Source organism: Ctenocephalides felis, unplaced genomic scaffold (genome assembly GCF_003426905.1).
Source record: "Ctenocephalides felis isolate EL2017-DRISC unplaced genomic scaffold, ASM342690v1 CF-g0.4_SCAFFOLD_01604, whole genome shotgun sequence".
In the NCBI taxonomy this organism is placed as follows: domain Eukaryota; kingdom Metazoa; phylum Arthropoda; class Insecta; order Siphonaptera; family Pulicidae; genus Ctenocephalides; species Ctenocephalides felis.
In genome coordinates, this window is record NW_020537758.1 from 2989269 (window position 1) to 3000036 (window position 10768).

Below are 10768 nucleotides of genomic sequence, written 5' to 3' on the forward strand. Positions count from 1 at the left end.
TGTGTCACACGAATATTTATGATTTTACGAAACCCTGAGTGTCTTATATTGTATTGTTGGGTTTTATATATTGATTTTTTATTGAATGTCTATTTATAACTAAAGCATTTTCAAGGAATCTTTATAAATAATAACATGAATTGGAGACTAATTTGTTTTTAACAAAATTATAATAGAACTCACTCGAGTTGAAATTTAGATTTTTTTTAAAACTGCAAGTATATATAACAATTTGTACTAAATTTATTCAAAATTTTTATATATAAGTGTATTTAACAATTTATACTATATTTTAGTAAATTTTCACTCATATAAATAAACTAATATGTGCGGAACAAAATTAGCAAGTTATTTAGCAAAATCTACAAAAATATCCTGAAACCAAATATTGAGCAAAATACTCAAGTCTGCGTTTCGACTAAATTCATTCATTTTTTTATATATAAGTGTAGGTGGCAATTTATACTACATGTTAGTGAATTTTATCTAGTTATTTGACAAAATTTAAAAAAATATCCTAAAACCAAATATTTAGAACAAAGTTTAGTATTTTTATTGGTTCTGCCAGATTTTATCTAACCATTTTAAGTTTATATTTGTAAAAGATATATGAATTTTATCACTTTTTATTTCTTAAACTTTTACATCCCTATCTGAATATCGTCTTTTAATTCCCTAAATCTTTTTTACATCAAAAGTCACCTAGTATTTACTTTCTGAGGTCCTTTCTATTTTACCAAAAATTGGCCCAACCAAATAAAATATTTAAACTTAATAAAATATTTTAAATTTATATTAAAATATTTCTAACGTTCCGATTTGTAATTTTATCATTCACCAGCTATCAAAATATTTAATTTACCTTTCTAATAATTTAACTCAGGAAGTCTGAATTATTTTTTATGAATGTCGTTCGCCTTGAATTCAATATCGAACAGAGAGTCTCACATTGAAATCGAATATATAAATTGTACTACATTATTCATATAAACTTTGTTCGCATTTTGTTATCTTTAACATATTCGGGGTTAAAAGATAATTCGAAAGGTTAAGTTTTAAATTTAAATTTAGATTTATTCGCGCCGAGAAAGAGGACACGTAAAATATATAGTACTGTCTCCGACTATTGTCTAAATAGAGTAGAAAAAAATTAATGGGTTTTTGAAACAGTTTTTGGGTATACCGAGTTGATATAGAGCTTATGGTATTAGACAATATTGTAGATTGTTTAATTTTGTACAAATTTGTTGAATACATCATTTGCATTAATCAATTAGTTTAAAAGTTACAGAAGATGTAACGCATAATTGTACCGAATCCATATTGCCATAGTGGATTAAAAGTTGTAAACAAGATTTTTTATATATTTTTTGTTTTGATTTTATTACTATTTTAGAGTATACCGAGTAGCTCTAAAGTCTTAAGAAAATGTTGTAGCCTTAAATTTAATTTTTTATTTAATTTTCCTCGAATGAGCAGTTTATTTATTATTTAAGGTCAAAGCATTGCTCTAGATTTCGCCAAATAATTTAAAAATTTTGTTCCGGACACTTTAATTTCTTTACATCAATAAAAACTAGATAAAATTTACAAAATTTTAGTATAAATTGTTATATATAATTGGATATCAAAATTTTGAATAAAAATAGACGAAACACAGACCGTAGTATTTTGCTCATTAATAATATACGTGTACAATTCTAAGACATTTTTTGGATTTTTTTCAAATAACATTTTGTTCTGGACTCTTTAATTTAGTTATATTAGCAAAAACTAGATAAAATTTACTAAATTATAATATAATTTATTATATGCACTTGGATATTGAAATTTTGAATAACACTACTCCAAACCTAGACTTGAGTTTTTTTTGCTAATAAGCTTATTTGCATTTAGGACATTTCTCTATATTTTTTAATATAACTTGGAAATTTAGTTCCGGGCTCTTTAATTTATTTAGGTTAGTAAAAACTAGATGAAATTTACTGAAATTTAGGGTCAATTGTTAAATACACTTGGATATAAAATTTAAAAAAAGAATAGTCGAAACGCAGACTTAAATATTTTGCTAATAAGCATATTTGGTTTTAAGACATTAATCTAGATTTTGTCAAATAACTTGAAAATTTTGTTAAATTTTGTCTGAAGTCTTAAGAAAGAGTGGTAGACTTTAATTTAATTTTGTGTAATATCAAAATATTTCTAATATGTCTTTTCATCAGGCCTGAATGCATTTATTTATTTCCCCTCGGTCGAAAGAGCAGTTTATTTATTATTTAAGGTCAAAACGTTTGATAAATTCTAAATTGGACCTAATTGGTGACCATTTAACAAAAGCACATGAACTCTATATAAAAGCACTGAGAAAGACATACATATAATGCAACTTGAAAATATTGCGTTAAATTCTTATATTGAAGTCTGCTTTCGACAATTTTTATTCAAAATTTTAATATCCAAGTGTATATAACAATCATACGGAATTTTAATAAATTTTATTCAATTCAATTAAAGTGCCCGGAATAAAATTTCCGAATTATTTGACTAAATGTAAAAAAAGTCCCAATTTCGCATAAAGCTAATAAGCTAATTAGCAAAATACTAAAGTCTGTGTTTCAATTACAAAATGGTCAAAATTTTGTTATACAAGTATATTAATTATTTATCTAGTTTTTAATGATATTAACAACTAACAAATTAATGTGTCCGGAACGAAATTTCCAAATTATTTGACAAAATGTGAAAAAGTGTCCTGACTGTATTTTTGCAATCAAGTTCATGTACCAACTAGTTTTGTTCAAAAATTCAATCCAAGAGTATATAAATTTTAAATACTTACAAGTGTTTTGCAATAAATGGTGATGATAAATTTGAGCAATTAAATGCAACAATGATTAATTTGAACAATAAATGTAGCGATAAATTTGAATAATTTGCAGCGCTAAATTTGCAGCGATAAATTTGCAACGATAAATTTGCGGCGATAATTTTGCAACGATAAATTTGCGGCAATAAATTTGTAACGATAAATTGTCGGCGATAAATTTGCGGCGACAAATTTGCAACGATAAATTTGCGGCGATAAATTTGCAACGATAAAATTGCGGCGATAAATTTGCGGCGATAAATTTGCAACGATAAAATTGCGGCGATAAATTTGCAACGATAAATTTGCTGCGATAAATTTGCGGCGATAAATCTGCAACGATATATTTGCGGCCATAAATTTGAACAATTTGTAGTTATAAATTGTAGCAATAAATTTGATATAAGAGTGTTTCGAGCAACAATAAATAATTTGTAGTTTTGGAACTGCTTTGCATTAAATTGCAGCTGAAAATTGCAACAAGTAAATTTTTCGATTTACAAGCGTTTTGCAATAAATTGTGACGATACATTTGAGCAATTAAATGCAACGATGATTAAATTATTTATTTGACAAAATGTGAAAAAATGCCCTAACTCATTTTTCCTATCACCATAATGTATAAATCTGCGTTCCAACTACAAATTGTTCAAAATTTTAACATCCAAGTGTAAATAACAATTTCAGTGAATTTTATCTAGTTTCAAGCAACGTAAACTAATTAAATTGTCCTGAACATAATTTCCAAATAATTTGACAAAATGACAAAAAATGCCCCTACTCTATACTTTTACAATCATTATTATGTACAAGTCCACGTTCCGACTAGTTTTAATCAAAATTTTAATAACCAAAATTATAATATAACAATTTATACTGAATTTTAAAATTGTTTATCTAGTTTCAATTAATGACATCAAAGTATTTAGCCAAAAATTACTGAGTTATTTGACAAAATGTGAAAAAATGTCCAAAATTTTATCAAACTCAAATCTGAGTTTCAACTACAAATTATTCAAAATTTTGATACTTAATTTTAGCGATAAATTTGAGCAATTTGCAGCAATAAATTTGAATAATTTGTAGCAATAAATTTGAACAATTTGCAACGATAAATTTGAAGCGATAAATTTGCAACGATAAACTTGCGGCAATAAATTTGCAACGATAAATTTGCAACGATAAATTTGCAACAATAAATGTGCAACAATAAATTTGCAACGATAAATTTGCGGCGTCGCATAAATTTGCGACGATAAATTTGCAGCGATAAATTTGCAACAATAAGTTTGAGCAGTTTGCAGAGAGCAATTTGCAGCGATAAATTTGAACAATAATTTGCAATTATAAATTACAATAATAATTTGAAGTACAAAATTTGTGTAAAAATGTGTAAAAATAAAATGTAGCAATATATTTGAACAAAACATGTGTAAAAATAAATTGTAACAAAAATTTGAACAAATTACATGCAATAAATTTGAACAAATTACTTGCAATAAAATTGAACAATAACTTGTAACTATAAATTGCAACAATTAATTGGAACAAAATTTGTGTAAAAATTTGTGTAAAAATTTGTGTTTCAAAAACACTCGTATCTAAAAATGCTCGTATTTCAAAATTTATATTTCAAGTTTACAGCTACCATTTATTGCTACAATTTGCCCAGTAATTGTTAAATTGCAATTTGCAATTTTTTAGCTCTACAAATGTCCTCTCTAAAAATTCAATAGACTATTTGCATTCGCTAAAAATAACTTAATCGTTTTTATTGCAAAGTAAACACTCTCCTGTCGAATAAAAAGGGCGCAGCTTTTGATTGATTGTGTTTATTTAGTACTAAGTACACACTTTTACATATAAAAATAATAAAAGTAATAAATCGAAATAGTAGATAATGTACAATGGAATTTTATTGCAATGTAATTGTTGTCAATCCATGAAAGATTGAAGTTAATAAGAAATAGAGAAGTTTGTGTTTGAACTCGTTTTACTCAAAATTTCAATATGTAGGTGTATAAAACAACTTATATTAAATTTTGGTGAATTTTATCTAGCTTTTACTAATGGAAAGAAATTAAAGTATCCTGAACAAAATTTTAAAGTTATTTGAAAAAATGTAAAAAAATGTCCCAAATCCGCATATAGCTAAAAGACTTTAGCTTTAGATTAGCAAAATTCTCAAGTCTGCGTTTCAACTACAAATTGTTCAAAATTTTGTTATACAAATGTATGGACAGTATAACAACAATTTATACTGAATTTTAGTACATTTTATCTTGTTTTTACTGATATAAACAACAAAAAGTGCCCAGAACAAAATTTGTAAGTTATATGATAAAATGTAAAAAAATGTCAAATCCACTTATAGCTAATTATCAAAATACTGAAGCCCGTGTTTCAACTACAAATTATGCAAAATTTTAATATCCAAGTGTATATAACGATTTATACTGAATTTTAGTACATTTTATCTAGTTTTGACTAACGTAAACAAATAAAAGTGTCCAAAACAAAAATTCCAAATTATTTGACAAAATGTTAAAAAAATGTCCTGACTCTATATTTTTCCTCCGCATTCCGGCCAGTTTTATGCAAAATTTCAATATCTAAGTATATACAACAATTTATACTAAATTTTAGTAAATTTTATCTAGTTTTGACTAATATAAACAATTAAAAGTGTCCGGAACAAATTTTTCAAGTTATTTTCCATAAATGTAGAAAGTGTACCATTAGTGTAATTTTCACTTTTCGCACATTTTTGCATTATAATAGATTAGAGAGCGTTCTGGATTACAAAAAATGTGTGATCTTTCTCATTATAGAATATGTAGAATCTATAGAACATTTGTATTTATAATTAATTGTTGTAAAATACCAATGGTTCCAAATAATTAGGAAAAAATGTGTTATTTAGCCACCAAACGTAATTTTGTAGTTGGGAGTAGAAATTATTTAAATTTACTACTTACTAAACTTACTTACTAAATTTATAAAGTACTTTACTATTTTGTGAATTGAAATTTGTATAAATACAATAATAAAAATCACTACAATTAACTAAAAAATTCACGAAAATCTTTATTATTAAACAAAAAAGCTAAAACAAGAACAGATGAGCTTTAAGTTGTTGACTCCATCTCATTTGAAAAAAACATTGCAAAAAAATATTTTAATATCGTTTTTAACAAAATAAATATTATTATCAATTATCAATATTAATTTTTTATTAATTACATATAAAATGTGAGCATTTTACATATAGTTTATATCAGTTTCTTTTCTCTTTGCCACAAAAACAAAACATCAACAAAACGAGATCAGAGAAAGTTTTCTATTAATCATAATAACACATGCTTATAGAATGTAGGAGAATTTATCAAGTTAAAATATAAAATTATGCTTGAAAAATAACAATACTAAACTAGGTGTGTATGGCATCGTGCCTTAAGGCAAATTGCTGGAACTTCCCGTACCGATAAGTAAATTTTTTTAGGTGCGCATGGCTTTAATGATCATTTTTGATAGCCAAATTATAATTATTAACATACTATAATAAATTAGTATTTTATTAGTATATTAATTTTTTTGAAGATAGTTAGCTTTTACCTTTCGACCTAATAATAAATATTTAGATATAATTATTTGGAATCGTTAACATAATGAAACTTAGGTTATTAAGAAAATGTTCTTAGATCTCTATATTTCTATATTACTGCAAATTTACGTTCTGACAAGTTTTATTGAAAAAAATAGTACAGAAGTATATATAATAATTTATACCATATCTTAGCAAAGTTTATTTAGGTTTTCCTGATATAAACAAATAAAAGTGTCCGGAACAAAATTTCCAAGTTATTTGACGAAATCTAGAGAAATGACTTTATTCCAATTATACTTCTTAGCAAAAAACTTAAGTCTGCGTTTCGACTAGTATTATTCAAAATTTCAATATGTAAGTGTATATAACAATTTATACTTAATTTCAGTAAATTTTATCTAGTTCCTACTAATATAAACAACTAGAAGTGTCCGGAACAAAATTTTCAAGTTATTTGACAAAATTTAAAAAAATGACCAGACTCTATATTTTTGCAATCACCATAATATACATGTCCGAGTTTTGACTAATTTTATTAAAAAATTTTATATGCAAGTGTATAAAACAATTTATACTAAATTTTAGTAAATTAATATAAACAAATAAAAGTGCCCAGAATAAAATTTCCAAGCTATTAGACAAAATATGAAAAAATGTCCTGGATCTATATTTTTGTTATTACATTAATGCAAAAGTCTGCGTTCCGACTAATTTTACTCAAAATTTCAATATGCAAGTATATATAACAATTAATAATTAATTTTAGTACATTTTATCTAGTTTTCATTAATATAAATAAATAAATGTGTCCGGAACAAAATTTCCAAGTTATTTGACAAAATCTAAAAAAAATGTCCTGACTCTATATTTTTGCAATCGCCACAATCTATAAGTCTGTGTTTCGACTGATTTTCCTCAAAATTTCAATAGGCAACTGTATATAATAAATTGTACTAAATTTTAATAAATTTTGTCTAGTTTTTATTAGTATAAATAAATAAAAGTGTCCGGAACAAAATTTCCAAGTTATTTGACGAAGTCTAGAGAAATGACTTTATTCCAATCATGCTTCTTAGCAAAAAACTTAAGTCTGCGTTTCGACTAGTATTATTCAAAATTTCAATATGTAAGTGTATTTAAAAATTTATACTAAATTTTAGTAAATTTTATCTAGTTTTTAGTGATATAAACAAATAAAAGTGTCCGGAACAAAATTTCCAAGATATTTGACAAAATCTAAAAAAATGTCCTGACTATATTTTTGCAATAGCCACAATTTTTAAGTCTGTGTTTTGACTGATTTTCCTCAAAATTTCAATAGGCAACTGTATATAATAAATTGTACTAAATTTTAATAAATTTTGTCTAGTTTTTATTAGTATAAATAAATAAAAGTGTCCGGAACAAAATTTCCAGGTTTTTTGGCAAAATGTAAAAAATGACCGAAACTCATGTATTTTTAAGTATCATCATAACAAATTTGCGTTTCAACTACAAATTACTCAAAATTTAAATATGCAAGTGTATATAACAATTTATACTATATTTTAGTAAATTTTATCTAGTTTTTGCTAATATAAACAAATAAAAGTGTCCGGAACAAAATTTTCAAGTAATATAAAAAATTGTCCTAACACCATATTTATAATTAGTAGAATGAAGAAATTAATTTTAATATTTAAAAAAATATTCATGTATTATCTTTTAAAGATAAGAAAATATTCGTGTTATATAAAATTATGTTTTAGAACGTGATATTAATGACATAACGATTTTAGATAAAATTTTGTATGTTTATTTTTTAAATAACAATTTTATGGAAGAAATATGAAATCTCTATTTTGCAATTTCTGGCAAAATTTATTAAGAGCATTAAAGAAATATTTAGAGAAATTTTGTAAACAATAATTATATAGTACGTTAATAAGTAATCATATAAATTCAATTTTTGTAAATACCAAAATTAAGTCTAAAAATGATAAACGTTTATATATTTACTGATTAAGATATTGTTACATTTAATAAAATTTGATCTAGTATTTTTCATATAACACAATATTGCAAATTATTTTTGAAACGAACTTGATAAAAAAATGTGATGGATAAATTTAATAATGCTTACTAAGGGATGATACATGGGGAAAAGTATTATATAAAATTGAGATTATATAATTAGTATATATATATATATATATATATATATATAATATTTATTAGTTATCTTACCAAAATATCTGTCAGGTTCGAGTCCAGCTTCAATATCAAGCCCGCATATCACAAAATAATCCACTAATCTATTATAGCAATCATGATTTGAAAATTTAGCACAACTTTCCGTTTCCATATTTATCACCACAATTTTCTTCTTCAATTAACTAATCACCATCACACCATTACACCACTCACATTTTAATTGAACTAAATTAAATTAAACTGATGAGTATTTCAATTAAGATGTAAACACTTTCTTCTCTCCGGGGATGCTGTAAGGGATGCATGGTAAAGGATTTTACATGACACGCGTTGGGGTTTGTTGTTGTTTGTGGTAATGTTGGGGTTGTTTAGAGGGTTATTTTAACTCTTTTTTTGTTATATACAGTGACATTTGCGTAAGCCAGCTGTATTTACAAGCGTTCTCGTTTCTAATCTGTGGCCTGGGCATTTAGTGACAGGCCGTGATGGTGGGGAATGACGTTTGAGGAAAGCATAGACATGCTTGTTACCTATATAGATCGGACTTTGCGGTTTAAGTAAGGGGTCCTTCACACAAAAACGATGACTTGAGGAATGAACTAGTGGGGTGTATGGCATCGTGCCTTATGGCAAATTGCTGGAACTTCCCGTACAGTAATGTAATAATCAAATATATTATTACAAATACTGTAGCTATCATTATTTTTGCTATCTATTGTTATATCTGAGCAAATCCAATGTAAATTATAAATAAATCAATTCATCTCCAGAACATTAACAATCGTCATTTCATTTCATTTCGAATTCAATTTCAAAAAAATAGTTGCCTAATTTGTACAAAATTGAAAAAGTGCTTCCGTATAGTCACAGTCTAAACGCATTTGCAAATATTTCTGTGTGACATTTTCTCTTAGACTCTGCTTGGCTGGTCGGCATTTTCACATTTTCCAATAGTTTTTACAAAATTAGAAAAGTGCTCCAGTAAATAAGCATTCTAAACGCACTTGGGTAAACATTTTTACCAGAGTGGCGCTTAGACTGTGCTTAGCCTGGGTAATTTTTTGAATTTTTAATCCAAAATTACAAAAATATTTTTTGGAAAAAAAATAGAAACAAAAATTTTTTTTCCAAAGGTAATTATTTTGTTGTAACAAGAAACAAAGAAAGTTCTTTGAATCATTTAAATCGGACGCTTAGTTGCCAAAAACTAATATTCACTTTTTCCCTTTACTCTATTAATTCACTTTTCAATTAAATTAATTGTAACATTTTTTACACAACTAGAAAAATTTTGTTACTTGCGCACCATCTGGTCGATCTGGTCACTTACCTTTTAGACAATCTTTTTGCAAATCTAGTCGCGGCTTTTTCTTAACGAATTTATTCCAAAGGCTTGTAAACTTGTAAAATTTAGATTTTAATTTAACACATTACAAAAGCGACTTTTTTCACAAATTTTGACTAAAAAAATTTTTCAAACCTTGATGAATTTTTAAAATTAAACTACTTCTCGTAGAGTCGTAATATTTTAGTATGTTCTATAAGACCATGATATCTATCATTATTCAAAGTTACATTTAAAAAATCGTTAAGAGTTAATTACAAAGAAACAGCTCGGTCAATCTTTGTTTAAAACCAATCAGTACGATTCACAACCAACATCTTTCAAATGATTTTTGAATTTTTAAAATTTATTATATAGCTTTATATTGTATTGTATTATATCAAGCTAATAAAATTTACTTTACATCTAAAATTATAATAATAAAAATTAAATGTTATGTTAAAGAAACATATGAGTAAACAAGAGTAGAATAAATTTTATTTAACAATAAATTGAAATTTATATTTTATCACTGACTGACTAAATTTGAATATGTAATAATTATATAAAGGAACTTAATTTGATAATCTGAAAACAATTGTAAAATAAACATTGCTCAAGTATAATTTGGTATTTTATTTAAATATTCAATATAAAATAAATATAATTTGGTATTTTATTTAAATATTAAATATAAATTCAAATTATTTGAATCAAGTCTTCAAAAACTAATTCAAATCAAACTTTATTTGATTTGATTGCACTCGTATAAAGCCAG

At 25.3% G+C, this 10768-nt stretch overlaps 1 protein-coding gene across 1 annotated transcript in view; it reads right to left on the bottom strand.

Annotated features, from left to right (window-relative positions):
• LOC113372401 (DENN domain-containing protein 5A-like) overlaps nt 1–9131 on the bottom strand; it is a 34358-nt gene extending 25227 nt beyond the window's left edge. Inside the window, exon 1 of the mRNA XM_026612722.1 lies at nt 8700–9131. Coding sequence (XP_026468507.1) covers nt 8700–8817 — 118 coding nt within the window. The 5' untranslated portion in view covers nt 8818–9131. The remainder of the gene's footprint in view (nt 1–8699) is intronic.
• Between the last annotated feature and the right edge of the window lie 1637 nt (nt 9132–10768).